The sequence below is a fragment of the Cheilinus undulatus genome, linkage group 22 (genome assembly GCF_018320785.1).
Source record: "Cheilinus undulatus linkage group 22, ASM1832078v1, whole genome shotgun sequence".
Taxonomy (NCBI): Eukaryota; Metazoa; Chordata; class Actinopteri; order Labriformes; family Labridae; genus Cheilinus; species Cheilinus undulatus.
In genome coordinates, this window is record NC_054886.1 from 225,692 (window position 1) to 245,698 (window position 20,007).

At 38.8% G+C, this 20,007-nt stretch overlaps 2 protein-coding genes across 2 annotated transcripts; both read right to left on the reverse strand.

The window, feature by feature from the left end:
- Positions 1-4,988: 4,988 nt before the first annotated feature.
- On the reverse strand, positions 4,989-7,635 carry LOC121504916 (cornifelin homolog A-like). The gene is made up of 3 exons (XM_041780025.1): positions 7,530-7,635; positions 5,276-5,430; positions 4,989-5,105 (listed from the first exon to the last, which is right to left on the reverse strand). Exons 1-3 carry the CDS (start codon positions 7,633-7,635, stop codon positions 4,989-4,991), a joined length of 378 nt encoding a protein of 125 aa, XP_041635959.1.
- A 5,737-nt stretch (positions 7,636-13,372) lies between these two features.
- On the reverse strand, positions 13,373-20,007 carry LOC121504917 (placenta-specific gene 8 protein-like). Its single transcript, XM_041780026.1, has 3 exons — positions 19,908-20,007; positions 19,649-19,803; positions 13,373-13,694 (listed from the first exon to the last, which is right to left on the reverse strand). Exons 1-3 carry the CDS (start codon positions 20,005-20,007, stop codon positions 13,533-13,535), a joined length of 417 nt encoding a protein of 138 aa, XP_041635960.1. The 3' UTR covers positions 13,373-13,532.

Sequence of the window (20,007 nt, forward strand, 5' to 3'; positions counted from 1 at the left end):
TGTGGAAGGGGTCGGCCTGATTCAGAAAAGACAACGTAGACTTTATGTCTGGCTGGAAGGAGACTTTATGAAAGACTCCAAATGTACTGGAGGGATTATATATCCACTCTTGTCTCGGAACGCCTCAGGATCCCCAGAAGAAGTCTAAAGTGTTGCTGAGGAGAGTGGGGATGGGTAGCCTTCATATTTGAATGGTACCGATTCCCAGAGAGCTGTGAACCAGTACTGATACACAATGGTACCCATTTTTGGTACTTTTTTTGTGTGTGAATAATATGCAATACTAAATGTTATATAACCTCAGAACTTCTGGAATTCAGTCGGTACCTAGCCTTGCAAAGCCTATGGATTCGCCCGTTTCCTTGTGTCTCACTGGTGAATCCATCTTGCAAAGCTCCCATCTGAACTGTTTGGGCCCGGTTGGAAAGTGACAGGGCTAATCAGCAATGAGGGGCAGTACTTTCAGACCCGACAGAGTCATGACGTAAGCGAGCAACAACAATTATGGCGGAAGAGCTTATCGTGGATGCTGCTAAAGCGCCAGTTTAATCAAAACTTGACGCATTTCTTCGTTAAAAGAAGAACAAAGACCAGCAGAGAGTCGTTTTCAAAACATGACAAAACTCGTTTACTTAAATGTCTATAGTCACCATGGTTCGCGTTATTCCTCGGTAACTGCGCATGTGCACCTTGGTTGTGGTTAGTCACGTGTTTTGTTGCTCTGATTGGCCCGTAAATGTGACAGACAGAACGTTCATCCAATCACACTCACACAAGTGTTTTTTCAAAGCCTCTGCTCTTTACCAAACACTTGGTATTGAAGGTTTCATAGATGGATGTGTGAAACATGTCAGGTTAGTCGGTACCTATAAAAGTACCGAATTTGGTACCCATTCCTAGAAGAGAGGGATGTCTGGGTCTACTTGCTCAGTCTGCCACTGCGACCTGGCCAGGCTGATTATTCATTTTTTTCAAATTTTATTCATTTACATATAATTGATTTTGGTATTCTTACTTGTACTTTTAAATTTACATTTTACCCAACATCCTGATAATTTTTGCCTAATTTTTTGGGTCAAACCCATAACCCAACCCTGCTGAGTTGAAATAACTCTGAGTTGGGCCGGTCCCTTTTGGGCCAAGCACTGGGTTACCAAAATAACCCAGATTGGGTTATTTTTAACCCAGTAGTGTTAAGAGTGCAGAAGCTATAAAGTAAGTTAGTCAAACTGCATTCACGAGGCTCTTATAAAACAGTTACAAAGTGCTTAACAAACGACTAAGCACAAACTATCAGCAGAAATGCTACATAAGAAAGTCAAAACCTGAAACAACAAAACCAAGCACAGGACAGAAACCGTGAGTGTGCTACAGCTTTGCTACACCATCCCTGACAAGAAGGTCAGAAATGTATCCGGGCACTTCTTTATGTTCTATCACTGGAAGCCAATGGAGAGATGCAAGAATAGGTGACTTGCAGGACTGATAACTGGTTTGAGTTATTATAAACAGAAGAAAAGAGAAAATGAAAGTGTGCATCAGAAGTAAGCATTTGTTTGGTGAAACTTCATAAATGTAGAAAGCAGGTATGTACAAACTTAGTGGTGTGTTTTCAAAGGGTGTTCATCAATGCGGATTTTAGCTGTAGGGTTGGTTTTGGATAGTTAGGGGCTGCTAAATTTAGCTGATGAGGTGATCAGGTCTGACTGTATTACTGTATTTTCTTCAGGGTCATGGCGGAGGACATTTAGAGACAGCCAGTCTGTGATAGTGGCTTAGCAGTTAGGGAGTGATGAGAGCTGATTATGTGGTTTAGCAGATAAAACAAATCTGGGTATCATCAGCGTAACGGTGATATGAGACATCCTGAAATAGATTGATCTCATCAAAACCTGATTAAATTCCTGAAACATTTACAGACTTTTTTCAAACAAATGCACAATAGATTAACACAATTTAAGAGCTTCAAATTTAAAGTTTAAAGGGATGTTTTTACTTTTTTAATCAAGCCCAAAACTCCAATCTTCACAGTCTGTTTGAAAGGTGCCAAGATGGGAAAGAACATGATAAAGTTTTACATCGAATTTAAAAGTTAGAGAGTTTCAGAGCTGGCACACTCCTGGAGGATCCATACTATTATTTTGGTTGAATCAAGAGCTCAGATTTTGAATCAGAGATAAAAACAAACCAACTCAGAGCAGGAACAAAGAGCTATTTCCTGTAGTTTCCTACACAGCAGATATCAGTCCCTGTTAGGGGAGCTGAATGCGGTGTTCGATGCTTATGAACCCGATGCTCATAAGTCAAAATGAGATCACATTCATGCCATGGCAGGAAGATAGTTTAGCAATAAAAGTCTATGTTCCATTTCTAACCCTTCAAACTTCAGGAATTCCTAATACTTTACTTTTCACTGATGTAAAGTTATGTTTTAACACATTCATGAGACATCTGAGTTTTAAGCTCAGCTGATGTTGGTCCTCAAAATAAATGTCTTTAATGATGATAAGAAATGGAGACTCTTATCACAACAAACTTGATGGGAACAGAATGTGTCTATCGTCGGATACTTTCCTGAACTCCAGCATCATGACTCTAGCAGAGAGCAGGGATTTACAGCTGCTGCTTTGAGAGAGACAAAGCCACAGTGGGCTTCTTTTTATCATCCACGACTTAAGACAAGTGAGATTTCTATTAAAACATACCAGCCAACTCGCAACGGACAAGTGGCCTGCCTTTCAATATTACCGTCTCTGTGAAAAAGTCTGGCATAAACATTAACATTTTTTTTGTCACAAATCACTCTGTTATGTTACTTTTGATAACCTGTAGGCTACTGTGACTGGTAAGTTGGGCAAAGTCCCCTCACACTGAACAAAAAGCATTTAGCATTCAGCATCTGCCCTGCCCAAAATAAACCTACAGTCACAACAGTGGTGAAAACCTGAAAACTGATTTCTAACTTCAACACGTGACACATCTCCTGTTTAATCTTGTTTAACATGAGCAGGAGTGCTTCAAAGAGAGCCTAGTTAAATTAGGGATCATGGAGCAGGTGTATTATTACATCCCAACATGCCAGTGAGTGTACATGTTATAACTGTGAAGTGACATAATGGGGGACGGGAATGGGGGCAAAGTGAAGCGAAAGGCCGACAAATTTAGATTTTATTAAAAAACCTGTACATATTTACAGTTTTTTTATGGCACCAATTTCAAACCAGTACACCAAAGAAATCTTCTGAGAGGTTTTAAGGACATTTGGAACAACGGTGTGGCATGCATATCCACACAGACAGACACACCTCCAATAATAGTAGTCAGATTTAACCCTTAGAGCTCAGGCGGCATGGATCCATGCCAAAGGCACATTCCTTTATGAATCACTTTCGTTTGAACCGTAGATCGTTGACACTTCATAGTTTTTTTCTCTGAAAGCTCTCCGTTGGGCCTTTCTGATTGTGCTCTCCATGCATTCGTAGCTCTTACAGAACATTTTCTAGTGAGCTCTGAACTTGGCTGACTTTCCGGGGTCTCTGAGGACAGTATTGTCATAAATAACAAAAAGTGACACAGTTTAGAAAAACGTTAATAGCTTTTGAACCATAAGTCACATAAGTTTTTTTCCTCTGAAAGCTGACTTTCTTGTTATTCATTTGCTACCCTTGATGTCTCCGTAGCCCTAAAGGACGCCATTCTAGCAAGCCCGGAACTTTGGTGACTTTTCGTGGTATTTAGAGATTGAATCCACATTGTTAGATCCGATAATAAGCGTGATTTTTATCCATTTTTAATCCATTTTCAATCATTTACTTCGGCTTTTTGCCCAGGGCATCGTCATGTTGTTTACTGCAATGCATTGTGGGAGTTGCAGTCAACCAGTTGCGTCTCTACTGCCCTGAGGAATGGCACAAATTAATCTAACTGCACAATGGACTTTTCTTTGTATATATATGTAGATATTTTGAAAACTGTTAGTCATAAAATGTTTATATTTTTCACCGTTGTGTCCACAAGAGATGGGAGAACAAGTCTGTGCAAAGAAAAGGCTTAGTCACTAATGTTTTCTGTGTATTATAAATAAAAAATCTCTGAGTTCCAAATTCCTAATTATTTTTTTCTTCTGTCTTTAGAGTCCAATAACTTTTAAAAAATTCAAGTGACATTACAGTAGTAGATATACTCTTAAAGCCCAGGTTGTCCTGAAAAAAAAGATGTATAGAGCTTGACTGTGCACCACAGGGTTAATGTTTGTTAAGCTTTATAAGACAAAAAGTCCAGACGAGACATGATAGTGAAAAAAGCTGTGAGCTCTAAGGTTAACTAGGGCTATATTTGAACTCATGTGTTGTTAATGAAACCCAGTGCAGAGAAAAAGAGTATTAGATCTTTTTATTTTTTTATTAATTTGGTTATTCATTCTGTATTAAAATGCAAAAGTCATAGGCAATGGTAATGTAATAATATCATGAACCCAGTATAATTAAACATTTTTTATCCTGAGTTTAGCTTTTTAAAAAGTTATAAAACACATATGCATTTGTCTGCCTAGTCTCTTATGCAAAGATTTGCATGTTTTATTTTCTTCCTGTATACCGGACTTTATAGCAGAAACATGTTAATCACATGGCATGCAGTTGAGCAGCAAAAACCAGCATTAAAATATGCATTAAGATAATCAACACTCAATTTAAACATCTTTAGAGGACATTCAGGTGTGATGTAAGACAGCTGTTTATCTCATGTTTCCATCTGTACATGATGAAACATTTATCACGCTCATGCGCTGATCTCTAATCAGTTACTAAGTCACATTCCTTACATGGAAACACGATGCAGACAGGCTTAGAGCAGATCAGGGACAAAAGTCTAAGTAGCCGTGCTTTAACCAATGAGAAAAGCCTGAAAGCCCTGATGCTGGCGGTGAGTAGAACTCCAAGAACCGTGATGATTGTGATGGAACTTGTGCGAATAATGACGTCATTCCATCATGACTTGGTGGCCAAGGTAATAGGGCTCGTCCTTGTTTTGATTTCTCTCGATATTTGACACCAGGTGCAGGGCCCGCAGAAGAAGGCGTACACACAGTCGTTGCAGACCGTACCCTGTAAGGCAGACACAGTAAAGAGTTATGAAGAGGGAGGATTGACTTAAACCCCAGCCCTCACAGAGGACCACAGTGTACCAGAAATATCTTGAATGATCTTGCTACGTGAGCTGGATGTTCTCTGTGGACATACCAGTTTAATCCGATCAGATTTCTGTCTTTTCTTACCTCAATGCCGTATCGCTGGCGTACAGACACCCTGAGGGCTGTGGTCATGGGAGGGATGACTCCAAAACCATCCAGCAGAGGTAAACACAGACACTCCCCGGCCTCACGTGCTGTTATACAGGTGAAGCAAGGAAGACACCAAAAGGCGAAGCAACCTAAAATAAACCACATTTATGCTCAGCTGCAGGAGTGATCTGAACTTCAGTGAAATAGTGCAAGAGAACATGTCACAGAGGCTGTAGGTTCATTGTTGACTCTTATAGGTCAAAAATGAAGGAAGGGAGTCAGACTAGAAAGTATGTTGTAAAAGGAGAGGGCATGGACCTCTGAAGTTACATAAGCAGTTCTGGATGTGCCTTAAATTTCCTTTGCAGTCATTTCTAATGGTCTGTAAGAGAGGATGTAGGTTGCAGGATGTTATTCCCACAGGACAGCTGGTTCCAAATACAGGAAACTGTACGATATAGATGCAAATCTTCTAAACATGTACCTACATCTTCTCTCAAGGAGTTTATGATCTCTGATCTGTCACACCAGATAGACTGTTTCACATATCCATGGCTGGGATGTATGTCGCCTTTAACAACCTATAGGCAGTGTTTGAGAGGGCTGGAACCTTTAAAAATCCCTTAAAGGGGATTAGATGAATGCTATGTCTGTCATATTTATTGTATATTCCGGAAACCTCCCATCCAAAGTGTTTGGGAGGGGCGGACACTGGTGGTCAGGTCTATTCTTAGACCTGGCACAATAGTTTCACATTAAAGAACTTACGGTATGCACAGTCTCTCTGTCCTCAAAGTTAGTGCAATAGGGATCACCTGAGTGCAGTAAATGTGTCCCAAGTGACTTCAGTGTAAATACACCTGCATCTGGAAGGTCCAGTCCTGGCTACCATTACACCATGAAGACAAAAGAACACTCCTTGCAACTCAGAGAAAAGTATGAGTCAGTGGATGGATGTTAAATCATTTCCAAGGCACTTAACATCCTCCAGAGTTCAATTGAATCCATCAGCAAGAAATGTAAGGGATATGGTACATGAATAAATCTGCCTAGATCAGGCCACTCACAAACTGAGTGAGCATGCAATAAGGAGACTAGTGAGAGAGGCCACCAAGACACCTGTGACTACTCTGAAGGAGTTCCAAGAATCAGCAGCTGAGATGAGACTCTGCAGACAACAACTGTTGGCTTTATGGGAGAGTGGCATAGAGAATTAAATTACATCTCAACTAGAGTTCACCTAAAGGCATGTGGGCGAGTTCGTGGTCAAGAGGAAGAAAGTTCTTTGGTCTGATGAGACCAAAATGGAGCTTTCTGGCCATCAGACAAGACGCCAAACACTGCACATCACCACAAACACACTACTCTCATTGTGGAGCAAGGTGGTGGCAGCATCATGCTATGGGGATGCTTCTAAACAGATTGTAAAGGTAGAGGGTAAAATAATGTTGCCAAATATAGGAAAATCCTATTTTCTGGCAAAACACTGACCCGAAGCATACAGAGAAAGCTACACAAGAATGGTTTAAAGCAGTGGTTTTTAACTGGTCAAGCCTCAGGACCCACCATCAACTCCTCAATGAGAAATTGTGACCCAAACTTCTGATAACTGAATCTGATTCAAAAAGGTCAGTTTAAATTTGACTTGTGCTGTTCACACTGTCAGAAAAAAATCCAATATAAGTCACATGAGCAAAAAAACAGATTCGGATCACTTTTAACTACGGTGTGAACGCAGTCTTACATATGTGGTTCTAAATCAGAAACACTGATCTTTTGGAATTCAACTGCAGTGTGAACAGGTCAACAAAGGAATATAGAGAAAGATCAGAATTGGGTATTAAGGGCAGCCATGTAAACATAGCCTAAGACAGTTCAGTGACTTGTGTTGGGTTGGCCACTAGGGGGCAGTGCATGTTTCTCCGTGTTTCCACTTCCGTCATGAAGCCAAGGGTCGAGAGTGTTTCTGATTTTAGGTTTTGATTGGTGGACACCATTGGTTTGCACTGGCATAACAAGAATATATCAAACAAGACATTTTTAAATTCCTGGCTTGTTTACAGTTTGCCATCTGGTCCTGACCAAAGATCAGTCTGAATGATAAAGTTGTTTTCATCATCTTGCACGAGAGAGGGAATAAAGATGAAGAGCATAGCAATCGACTTGTGCTTTCTGTGTGGGCTGAAAGTCCCTGATCTTTAAGACATGACAGGCATGCCTTGTCAGGTTGCATTAGGAGAGGCCTTACACTGGGGCAGGTCCTGTAAGCAGTCACAGATACCAGACGTCCACTGGTTGGAGGAAGACGTTGGGATGAAGGGCCTCGGTTGGTTCACAGCCATTTTTTCAGACATGACCGGAGTCTCTGACAGAAAACACACAACAGTGACTGTCGTTATGACTTTGTGGTTAAACATGGCAGGTTCAGCATGGACAAAGACTTTCCTTGCTGTGGTTAATATAATGTAAAGAAATATTGAAAAGAGCCTTAATCTCAGAGTCTATTTGATTTATTGTAGCTTGTAAATCTTCTTTATCTTGAATACATATTTTCACTTATTTTACTTTCTGAATCCCCTAAAGCCGACATATTATTGATTAAAACTCTGAAGAATATTTCAAAAGCAAATATTAAAGGCAGGCAGATAAAGTGGAGTCATCCCTTCTTTATGCAATAAAGATGATAAAAATGATGTGAGTTAACTAAACGATCATCCAGCCATCAGTTATCTACACCAGTGGTTCTCAAATGGTGCTCCTTGAGGCAAGTCTATGTGTGCCTTGGGAATTTGTATAACCATACATTATTACTACAACTATACAGCAGCTAGAGCAGGGGTGTCAAACTCAAGGCCCGGGGGCCAAATCCGGCCTGTGGAACGATTATATCTGGCCCGCAAGATCATATGATATTTTTATTTTAACTGGCCCCCCAGTATGAGGTCTGCTGATTTCCTCCAGTTTAAAAATGTAAACTTCAACCTGATTATTTAAATATCCTTGTTAAGCCATTAAAAACTTGAAAAATTAAAGAGTAAGAAAGATTTCATAAAAAGTCGAGAATGTGGGGAAAGTGTTTTTTGACTCTTAGTGTTTTTATTTCATATTTTCAGTTTTGCATCTCAAGATTACGACTCAAATTTATGATTTTGACTTTTTCAACTCATAATTTGGACTTTATATGTCACATTTGTATCTTTCCAATATCAAATTTTAAGTGATATTTTGACCTTCTCAACTCCTTACTTGGCTTTTTACTCCCATATTTTGACTTTTAAACTTATAATTTCAAGTTTTTTTTCTCATAATTTAATATTTTGAGTTAATATTTTTTGTACTTTTTATATCATATTTTGAACTTTTAAACTCCCAATTTAAAATTAAAGTCTTATTTCTTTAAACTTTTTAGTATTTTGAATTCTAGCTCATATTTTGACATTTTAACTCCTAATTTTGACTTTTAATCTCATTATTTCAATCTATTCTCATATTTTGACATTTAATGTTAGTTACTTTTACTTTATATATTATATTTCTACCTTTACCCATTTTAAATTTAAGTCATATTTTTAATATTTTAAGTCGTCATAGTTTCAAATTTTTTTCTCATATTTTGACAATTGAGATGAATTATTTTTACTTTTTAGATCATATTTTTACCTTTTAGTCTCCCAATTTTAAATTGAAGTCATATTATTAACTTTTTAAGTCATCATTTTGAATTCTAGCTCATATTTTGGCATTTTCAACAATAATTTTGTCTTTTTAATCCCATATTTTGACTTTTCAACTCATAGTTTTAATTTTTTTCTAATATTTTGACATTTTAAATTACTTTAACTTTTTCTGTCATATTTTGACATTTTAAACTCCCAGTTTAAAATTTAAGTCAATTTTAACTTTTAAGTCATCATTTTGAATTCTAGCTCATATTTTGATATTTTCAACTATGATTTTTGGCTTTTTAATCCCATATTTTGAACTATCAGACTCACAATTTAAAATTTTAAGTCATATTTTGACCTTTGAACTCATGATTTTAAATTTGATCTCATATCTTGACCTTTCAAACTTATGATTTTAACTTTCTCCTCATATATTTGCTCTTTAAAAACATTATTTTTTATTTTTAAGATCGTGTTCTGATCATTTGAACTAATAAGTTGGAATTTTTATCTCAGATTGGGCCCTTTAAACTTATTTTTACTTTTTTGAATTTCCAAATGATTTATCATCAGTGCTGTTTTTTTCTTCATATCTTACTACTGCTGAAAATGAGACAGTTATAGTTTAATGTTGACCCTGTTAGGCCCTCAGGTTAGACCTAAATCCAGAATCCGGCCCCTGCTGTGATTAAGTTTGACACCCCTGAACTAGAGATTCTGTAACCCATGTCCTAACCGCATGCAAGCATCAGACATCACATTAGGTCATGCAGCATTGCATACTCTCTGTCCATCTGTTATCTGTTAAATATGCAATGGTCTTGAAAAAAATCTCACAATATCACTACCATTCTCCAAGTCATGATTACAAAAACTTATGTTTTTCTTTGTGCAGATATATCATTTAGCTTAAATCACAATCATCTACTCTGTCCTGCTTGTCCCACCACTTTTTAAATTCAATTGCACGCTTCGTTCACGTCCTACCTTATTCTCCTTTCAGGAAGACGGCTCAGCTCAGACATGGATCTGCAGGACACTGATGCTTCTTATAGACCGGCTGCAGAGACGTGATCGTGACAGGAGAGAAGAGGGTGAACATCACCGACTCGTCCGTCCAGTCTGATGTGTGTCAACACCTTCTACAGTCAGACATCAGACTATCTGACCTTCACACATCATTTAAACCGCCAAGATGCCACCAGGTGAACGTTAGACCTATTTAAAAGTGTGTCTCTGTTTGCAGACAGAGGTATGTGATAAGAATCAAAAAGAATGTCTAGCATGAACTCATGACGTGTCCTAAAAAGCTGTTTTTGCATATGGACTGTTGAAAGTTACTTCCAATATTCAGGGCAGCTTGATTCTGAAATCCTTCTGAGTTTTTGTCCATGCCCCTTTTAGCATGAAGGGGTGAGGGGGGATGTCTCTGGAGGCCAGACACTACATAAGAACTAATGCCAGGCAGTTATACCTCTGACCTTATCAGCCATTGTTGGAGCTTTGTTGTATGTCTCTTCAAGTCCATGTTAGTCTAGAACAATGAAAAATGAAATTACTTGTATTTGAGCAGATGCAGGAAAAAAGTACAGCTTCTACAGGCTGCAAGGTCACTGCAACCTGAAAATATGTTATCTGGCAGAGTGGCATTTGACCTCCATGAGCTGATTATTAAACCCTCAATATTGTGCCAAATTTAGCAAAAATCCCTGATGCACTCTTGTGCACAAGGTTTAATGTCAGAGTGACCTTGACCTTGCAGCCCCAAAATCCTATTAGTTTGTCCTCCAGTCAGAGTGGATAAAGTTTGAGAAAAAATACCCTTCAAAGCATTCTTCAGATTTATCATTCAAAGCAAGGGACAGAACTGAGGCTTTGAGCTTGACCTTGACATATGACCCCCAAAATCTACTTAGTTCATGCTTAAAGGTGACATGAAAAGTTTTACATTATGTTCTGTTTTTTTAAGATGCACCTGAATTTTCTCATGCGAATCCTGCAACACATTTGCATTTTCAGGTGCAACAGAGGTGACAGCTCTACTGAAAACAACTGCTTTCTTTTCAAATCAAGTCTTTAGAGTGTTATTCAACCCTGCTCAACCAAAAGTCAAACTGTTGAAAAATACCTTTGCAAGAGCCACAATGTAAGAGGTGAAAAGTGCCAAAAATGGGTTAAATTGTCACGAAGAAGACATTAAAGACCCTGTAAAGTGAAATCCAAAGTTTTTGTCTTAACACTCTAGAAATGTTGGAATATGGTTGCTGTAAACATGTGAAAACTCTGAGATCTACATGAGACTGAATTCTGGATTTAGGCCATTTCATCTCTTTCCTGGCTTGGTTTCATGTGGGCGGGGCCAGTATGTGGGCTCACGATGTCATGAGCCCACAGTAGAGAGTGACCCCGCCCCTCTAACACTACAATGTTGTGGAAGGAGGCAGTCACCTGGAGCAGGGGCTTCTGGTTCATTTTGTGCAAAGGAATTCAGTCTTGTACTCTTGTAGCGTTCTATAATGTTCATGTTTCATTGCAAAGTTATAGTTATGCATGTTTTGTTTATTGGTTCATGTTTTTAGGGGAAAACATTTTTCCAAGTATGACATCATGAGTGAGGGGGTTAATGCTGCAGACTGCCCGTGTCCTGAGTGGGCGTGGTTTCAGCTCATTCAACAGACACGCCCACACCATCCTAGAGCAGATTTTACTGACACATTTTTCAGGATTTGAAGCTGTATTTTATAATTTTGGAGATGCTTCATGTGATTGAAATTTAACCTGGTGGTTCATAACACAGTGATCTATCATACAACAAACCTAAATACATATTTATTTTTACTTTACAGGGTCTTTAAAGGTGGCAAAACTGGGAGAGAAGTGGCAAAAATGGGTAATTTATATGCATGAAATGGCAAAATCTGGAAGAAAAGTGGCAAAAACTGAGAGAAAAGTGGCAAAAAATGGATGAGAAGTAACAAAAAATGAGTAAAGGGTGGCAAAAATGGTCAAAAACATGGTAAAATATGAGTGTAAAGTGATTAAAATGGGCAAAAAGCAGCACAAAGGTTGGAATCAATTGGCTAAAAGCAGCAAAGAGTGGCAAAAAAGGGTAAAAAGCGGCATTTAATGGCAAAGGCATCTTAAATGGGCAAAAAATGGCAAGGAAGGGGGAAAAAAAGGGCAAAATAGCAATAAGCAGGATAAAAGAGGTCAAACCTGGTGAAAAAGGGCAAAAACTACATGAAAGTTGCAAAAAGAAGTGGAAAATGTGGGCTTAAAGCCGTAAAAATGGATTAAAAGTGGCACAACATTGAAAAAAGGCCAAGAATGCAAATAAGGGCAATGAAAATATAAAGACAAAACATAAGGGTGACAATTAAAGCCAGCTATATAAGTGTGGGAAACAAACTGATCAATATGTCTAGCAATGGATCATTCTGAGGTCAAAGTTTCCCTTTTTAAGGTTTTCTGGGTGAATTATATCTCAAATTTAGACATAAAAGAGCCACAAATCCTCACACACATTGAGTATCACTACTTTAGAGAGAAATAAATCTCTGTTTTTCATTATTATTATCAGAAGTTTATCCATATCATTTTTTGTAATGATTTTTTTTTAATACCACAACTTGCACATGTTGAGGAGAGACTCAGGAAACAGATTATTACAGTTCAGTCAGGAACACTCATCATACATTTTACCATTTTACTGCAAAATTGATCTACAGATTTACTTGGCAGAGGAGGCTCTGCTCTAAAGACGCTCCCTGGGTTTGACAAGCGGCATGCTTTGACTTTCTGGGGAGTGCATGGCTAGAGACCCCCATATGGATAGATACATGAATGACAATGTGTACTGAATACAATAAAATTAATTTAAAGTAATCAATCATGTCATATTTAAATGCATTGTTGTGTTGAGAGAAAGAGCTGTGATTGGCTGTGGGAGCTGGGAGGTGATAATTGGGATCAGCTGGCTGTCAGCTGATCACGGCTGGACGTATGACTACTATGTCCTGAATGAAGCTTCATAATTATACACACGAGGTGCCAAAATAAACACAAAATATCCCTAATAACAACATTAAGAGTGCACAAAATAAAAGTAATAAATGCACTGAATAATGGCGCCTAAGACTGAGACTGGGGTGCCATAAAATCATACAGGAGAGATTTGGAACAGATCATCTGCCCTGAATAGCTGTCTTTAATTATTTTTCTTCTTTTTCATGGTAGTCTTCATCAGAAAGAAGAAGTGATTATGTCTGGTAATTTAAAAAGTGTAGTAACAGGTAAAGCAGTGAAAGTATGGAGCCATTTAAAATGAGACAGTGCAACACTGAACCAGACCAGGAAAAGTTTTAGAAAGCCATTTCTATGATACTATGATAATTGTATTCATTTATAGACTCTTATCACACTCCTTTCTCTTTATCTTGGGTCACGCTGCTCCTCTGTGCTCCTGCTTTATTCTCCGAGGTAACGGGGGAGAGTCTGCAGGCTGGAGGAAGTGTGATTAAATCAAACCCAGTCCTCTGGAGGGAAAGCCACAGCTCAGTCCAGCTGAAAACAAGAGCTGAGTGTATCTAGACCAAGTGCGCCCCCTGCAGGGAGGTCAGAGCCGTGTATCTGGCTGTGGACGAGGAGGAGGCGTGGGATGCTGCCCTTCTCTTCAGCTCTCTGGAGATCTGGAGCCAAGATAAAGGATAGCAGCAGCATCCGTACAGGCAGTCGCTCCACACACTCCCCTGTAAGACAGAGAGAGAGAGAGAGGCATGAGCACAGGTGGGAGGCTCGAACAAAAGGTGAACATTTGCATTCAGGTTCAAAAAAGACACGTTTACTTATATATATGATGCAGCAGTTCTGTTCTTTTCTTCTCCTTAACGTGCCCTGGTATGGGCTTAGACTTAAATCCTTTATAATTACTATTACATGAGATATAATCATAAATTTGCTCAGGTTAGATTAGACTCATTTTTGTATGAGGCTATATTAACAACTGCTCCAAAAGTGCAAATTTTATATTAAAATATTGAAAGAGCAAAAACTAGCCTAATATAAGCTATCAAAGGTCAAAGGGTTAAATGGTAGCAAATCGATCAGTGTAACTAATAACTGCACTTCTTTCTGCGTATATGAGTTTGCCTTCACAGGTACAGCCAGAATAAAGCTTGTCAGTAAAGTTGAGATGGAAACACAGGTGGTTGAGATTTGATATATCAATAAAGTCTGAGAATCCCAGTTAAAGGTCATTTTCTAGTTCTTCCATTTGCAGCGTGAGCATCTGATTTCTGCTCTATGATGCTGAGTCAGCAATGCAACTAAAATACCTCAGAATCTGTCAGTTTTGAGCATTTACTTTTACTTCTAATGCACCACGCTGCTGCTGGTTGCAAAGCTTTACCTCCTCCACCCCAGCCTCCTCCTTTATAGCATAAAGCCTGTTGCACCCTCATTCAGACTCATGCTACTGTGGGTTAATTGCTTTAAACTATTTTTATGGTACTAATTGTGCATTGTCATTAATGCATCCATCCATATGGGGGTTTCTAGCCATGCACTCCCTAGAAAGTTAAAGCATGCTGTTTGACTGACCCAGAGAGCATCTTTGGAGCAGAGCCTTGGTGTCAAAGATGGGCAGGAATATTGTGAAAAGCTGTTAAAAAGTGGCAAAAATGGGTTTAAGAGGCAAAAGGGGGTGAAGAATAGCAATCAAAGGATGGGAATGTCATCAAAGGTAGGTAAAAAGTGGCAAAAATTGTTTAAAAAAGGCAAAAAGGGGTGAAGACTAGCAAAAAAATGGGTGGGAATATGGGGAAAGGTGGTTGAAAAGTGGGGAAAAGTAAGTTAAGAAAGGCAAAAAGGGACAAATACCGGCTGAAAATGAGTGGTTATGTAGTGAAAAGCAGTTTACCAGTTGCAAAAGTGGGTAAAAAAAAACAGGTGGGAATATGGGGAAAAGAGGTTAAAAGTGCTAAAAAAAAAAAAAAAAAGGTTAAAAGAGGCAAAAAAGGGTCAAGAATAGCAAAAAAAAAAAAATGGGCAAGAGTATGGTCAAAAGCAGTTAAAGAGCAGTAAAACGGGTCAAAAGAAGCAAAAAGGGGTCAAGAATGGCCAAAATGGGCAGGAATATTGTGAAAAGCTGTTAAAAAGTGGAAAATAGGTTAAAGAGGCTAAAAGGGGTCAAGAATAGCAAAAATAGGTTGGAATATGGTGATAAGCAGTTTAACAGTTGCAAAATGGTTTAAAAGAGGAAAAAAGGAGTCAGGAATGATAAACATGGGCTGGAATATGGTGAAAAAAAGGTTAAAAATGGCAAAATGGGTGAAGAAAAGCAAAAAAACAGGTGGGAGTTTGGTTAAAAGGGGTTTTAAAGTGGCAAAAATGGGTCAAAGGGGGGAAAAAAGGGGTCAAGACTGGCAAAAATTGGCAGATATACTGTGATTAGCTGTCAAAAAGTGGTAAAAATGGGTTTCAGAGTGGCAAAAATGGGTTAAGAATATTTCAAAAAATGGGCAAAAATACAGAGAAAAGTGGTTATAAAGTGGCAAAAGTGGGTTAAAAGGCAACAAGGGACCAAGAACGGCTTAAAATGGGCAGGAATTTTGTGAAAAGCAGTTTAACTGTTGCAAAAGTTGGTTAAAGAGGCAAACATTAATCAAAATATAACAAAAAACAGGCGGGAATGTGGTGAAAAGTGGTTAAAAGTAGCAAAAATTAGTTAAAAGAGGGAAAATGGGTCTAGAAAAGCAAGGAATGGGCAAAAATATGGACAAAAGTGGTTAAAGAGTGGCAAAAATGGGTTAAGAGAGGAAAAAAGGGGCCAAGAATGGCTGGAAATGGGCAGGAATATGGTGAAACTCGGACAAAGGGTAGCAACAATTGTTCAAAAAAGGCAAAAAGGGGTCAAGAAAGGAAAAAAAGTGCAGGAATATTGTGAAAAGCAGTTTAACAGTTGCAAAATAGGTTAAACAGGCAAAAATGGGTCAAGAATGGCAAAAAAAAAAACAGGCGTGAATATGATGAAAAGTGGTTAAAAAGTGGCAAAAAGGGTTAAAAGAGGCACAAATGGGTCAAGAATAGCAAAAAATGGGCAAAAACATGGAGAAAAGTGGTAAAAGAGTGGCAAAAGTGGGTTAAAAAGGCAACAAGTGGCCAAGAAACTCAGTTAATGAGTAGCAAATATTGTTCAAAAGAGGCAAAAAGGGGTCAAGAATAGCAAAAAGGGGCAAATAATGGGTGGGAAAATAGTGAAAGAATTTAATATATCTGCTAATACAATAATTAGCTGTTTAGGGTAATATCTGATATCATGTTGATATCATGAGGATCCTCACTTACTAACTAACACTTCACAAATGTTTAAACCCAAGAAACCTTGAGCTGTGATATTACGGCTAAAAATACTGGAGTCAATATTGACTCATTAAGTAAACATAAAATATTTCCTTTATAAAAGAGAAGTTCTCAGAAATACAATCTTTTCAAACAATCTGTACCGCCTCCTTCCACCCATAATTGCCTTGCTTTACAAACTGCCTACATGCTTGGACTTGTTTACTTCTGGCACCTTCCCTGCTCCTGCTCTGCAGTATTGACAGCAATCCGCTGCCCACTCCACCTCCAGAGAAGCCAACATTACCAACCACCTCCTTCTCTGATGGCAGCTCTCCAACCTGTCCTCCAACCACTCCCACCTGCAGCCTTATCTCTCCTTCTCCTCACTGTCCCAGAAACGACTGGCTTGGCTTATCATGCATCAGATTCACAGCCCTGGTCCTGGTATTTGCTGCTCGCTTGTTGAATGTTTGTGTTGGTTTCGGTCGTCTGCACTGGCTGGTGATGAAGATCTGATGTCTGTTGAGCTGCGGTCATGCAGGCAGATGTTTGAGTGTTTGGTGGGCAGGTTTCACTTTGACTTGTTAGTCTGTTAAAAGCACTCTGTTTGTTCTTGCTTCATCGCGGCAGCAGCACAGATGTATCAATTTAATAAACAGCCCTGATTCCACTGCATCATCAGCATATAAATAAGCTTCATCCATTGCTGAGGTAATAACCAGTGTCGTTAGGCGTCTTAATGTGGCATCTTTTTCTCCTGTGTGCAGTTTTTGTGCTTCATCACTCAGACGTCTTTATTATCTCAGCGGTAATCAGAATCATTCAAAGCTCCAGCAGCTCTGTGTTATTGAGCTGGGGACACAGTGTGGCACCTGTGGACGCAATCAGAGCCATATTTATCACAACTTCACAGCGACAGGGGCCAATTAACTCGGCTAAAAGAACAAAATTCAACGTCCTAGACACATCATTTCTTAGACAAATTCAATTAAAGCCATAAAATTAAAGCCATCATGCTTCAAAAGGGCTCAAGATATAAGGCCATCTATAAGGAGGGATAAACGCAAGAGCTTCCTGGAGCCCAGCCAAACGAGAGGCCCATGGAGGTCAGAAAAATCCTGGTCAATTGTAAATGTAATCTGTAATGGTTTATGTTGCATGATAACACTCTTATCCAAAAAAGAAACAAATGAACCTTTGCTGTACAAAAAGAACAATGTAGCCTGATTCAAAATTTTAAATCCCTTTTCTTAAACCAAAATTACCTGTTTTTGTTTGTTTGTTTGTTTGTTTGTTTTGTTTTTTGCAAATGTAAAGAATGGGGGAGGGAAAATTGAATGAAATATTGTCAGACTTCATAGCCATGATGTGCACAAATATCAGGATGCTTACGGATAAAGTAGAAACATCTAAAAACACTTGAAAAGAAAAATAAGCAAATAATTGGAAAAGGGGGAAAAAAGGTTATTGTTATAAAAGAGGCAAAAAAATGGGTCAAGAAAGGCAAAAAATGGTGAGTAATATGGTGAAAAACGGTTAAAAAGTGACAAAAATGTGTTAAAAGAGGCAAAAGTGGGCTTGAGAAAGGCAAAAATTGGGCCCGAACTGTGAAAAGCATGTAAAAAGTGGCAAAAAAGGGTTAAAAAAGGCAAAAAAGGGTTTAAGAAAGACAAAAAATGGGCAGGAACATGGTGAAAAGCAGTTAAAGAGTGGCAAAAAACAGGTAAAAAGAGGCAAAAATTGGTTTAATAAAGGCAAAAAATGGGCAGGAACAGTGAAAAAGAGTTAAAGAGTGGAAAAGAACAGTTTAAAAGAGGCAAAAATGGGTTTAAAAAAGGCAGAAGACGGGCCAGAACATGGTGAAAAGTGGTTAGAATGGCAAAATATGGGTTAAGAGAGGCAAAAATGGGTAACAAAGGCAAAAATTGGGCAGGAACACAGTGAAAAGCGATTAAGGAGTGGCTAAAAATTGATTAAAAGAGGCAAAAATGGGTTTAAAAAGGGCAAAAAATGGTCCAGAAGATGGTGAAAAGCAGTTTAAGAGGGGCAAAAGCGGGTTAAGAGAGGCAAAAATGGGTTCAAGAAAGGGAAAAATGGGCAGAAACAAGGTTAAAAGCGGTTAAAAAGTGGCTAAAGTGGGTCAAGAGGCAAAAATGGGTTCAAGAAAGACAAGGGGTGGGTGGGTAGGGGGGAATGGGTGCAAAATTGGGCAGGAATGTTGATAATCAACTTTACTCAGAGTACTAAAAAATGCACCTCATATGCATATTTCTGTTATTAGTCTCCTTTCTGTACTAATAGATAATTTTAATCTAATTACCACACAAATACTGCAAGCAATTTATATATTCACCGTAACTCAAATTTTGCAAGGAGGCTCTCTGTAGTAAATTTTTTCACTTTTTATGCATAGCTACACTAATCTGCTTACCACACTAATAACTAACTTACAGTGAATAGAGTAATTATACTTGCAGCATTGAGTAAGGGTAATCAAGTAAGTCAAATGCTGTAAAAGGGCTCTCTGTGGTAAAATGCCTACTTTACACTAATCCATCCATCCATCCATTTTCTATACTGCTTATCCCCTTGGGGGTCGTGGGGGGCCTGGAGCCTATCCCAGCTGTCATTGGGCGAGAGGTGGGGTACACCTGGACTGGTCGCCAGTCAGTTGCAGGGCTATTACACTAATAACACTAATAATCTCTAGTATTTACACTTGTAAATACTAGAGATAATACCTAACAACCTAATGCTTAATTCCTGCACATTGAGTCAAAGTCAAAGTCCTTGTTTCCTGAACAAATACGGCCAATAAAGCTGATTCTGATTAAAGGAGTTTAACTGGGGAGGGCCCGTTCTCTGGGTTTTCCAGGGGCCCTGCAAAATCTATGTGCTGGCCTGTCAGGACATCCATCCCTGCATGCACAGATGAGGACATTACATTTCAGCTTTCCTACAACAAAGTGATACTTTCTGCTATTGGAACTTTGAGAAAATTATCTGAAATGTCTGTTAAAGTTTAAGTATGTTTGTTTGAAATGTTTGGAGAACTCTCCCTGAAATTCTGTTTGTTTCTTTGGAGAGCTTCATTGCAAATTTTTAGTAAAAACTGATTCTTTTGATGGGAATTAGGTCAATTTGTTTGGATATTTGAAGGATTTAATTTTGAATTTTTACATGTTTATTGTCTTTTATTAACCCCCTTAAATCTTAACTTCCCTTTTTGAGTCCAAAAGATTAAAAGTGAAAAAATGAAATGCTGCTCAGTTGTGCCACTTTTAAAATGTTAAAGACACAAAACCCCTATCTGTTTGTGTTATATTTCCTTTTGTAAACTTGGAATCAGTACTGCACAGACCTTTATGCCGTAGCGCTCCCTTACAGACGCCCTCATGGCGAGCGAGGCCGGAGGTACACAGCCGATACAGTCTAACAGAGGTAGACAGGGACACGCGCCCACAGCACTGGTCACCTTACAGGTGAACACTGGGAGACAGCACAGGGCAAAGCAACCTGCAAACATGCATCCACTTTTAGCACGCATCAGCACGGCTGTGATCAAGTTTGAAACACAGTTAGTCTTAAAATTGACAATTAAATCATCTTTTGATACTCACAGTCTCCCACATCTTTATAGCATTCACACAGGCCTGTGCTCCACTGACCCTCAGACTGAACCCAGCTCTCCGGCTGGACCTGGATCACCTGGCGGGACAT

What these genes read in the sequence shown, in the direction of transcription:
- LOC121504917 (XM_041780026.1), bottom strand. Translation starts at nt 20,007, where the DNA reads ATGTCCCGCCAGGTGATCCAGGTCCAGCCGGAGAGCTGGGTTCAGTCT. An exon ending in CTATAAAGATGTGGGAGACT is followed by an intron (nt 19,804 to 19,907) that starts GTGAGTATCAAA and finishes GCATGTTTGCAG; the next exon opens with GTTGCTTTGCCCTGTGCTGT. An exon ending in GGGAGCGCTACGGCATAAAG is followed by an intron (nt 13,695 to 19,648) that starts GTCTGTGCAGTA and finishes TCTGTCTTACAG; the next exon opens with GGGAGTGTGTGGAGCGACTG.
- LOC121504916 (XM_041780025.1), bottom strand. Translation starts at nt 7,635, where the DNA reads ATGTCTGAAAAAATGGCTGTGAACCAACCGAGGCCCTTCATCCCAACG. An exon ending in CTTACAGGACCTGCCCCAGT is followed by an intron (nt 5,431 to 7,529) that starts GTAAGGCCTCTC and finishes GGTTTATTTTAG; the next exon opens with GTTGCTTCGCCTTTTGGTGT. An exon ending in GCCAGCGATACGGCATTGAG is followed by an intron (nt 5,106 to 5,275) that starts GTAAGAAAAGAC and finishes TCTGCCTTACAG; the next exon opens with GGTACGGTCTGCAACGACTG.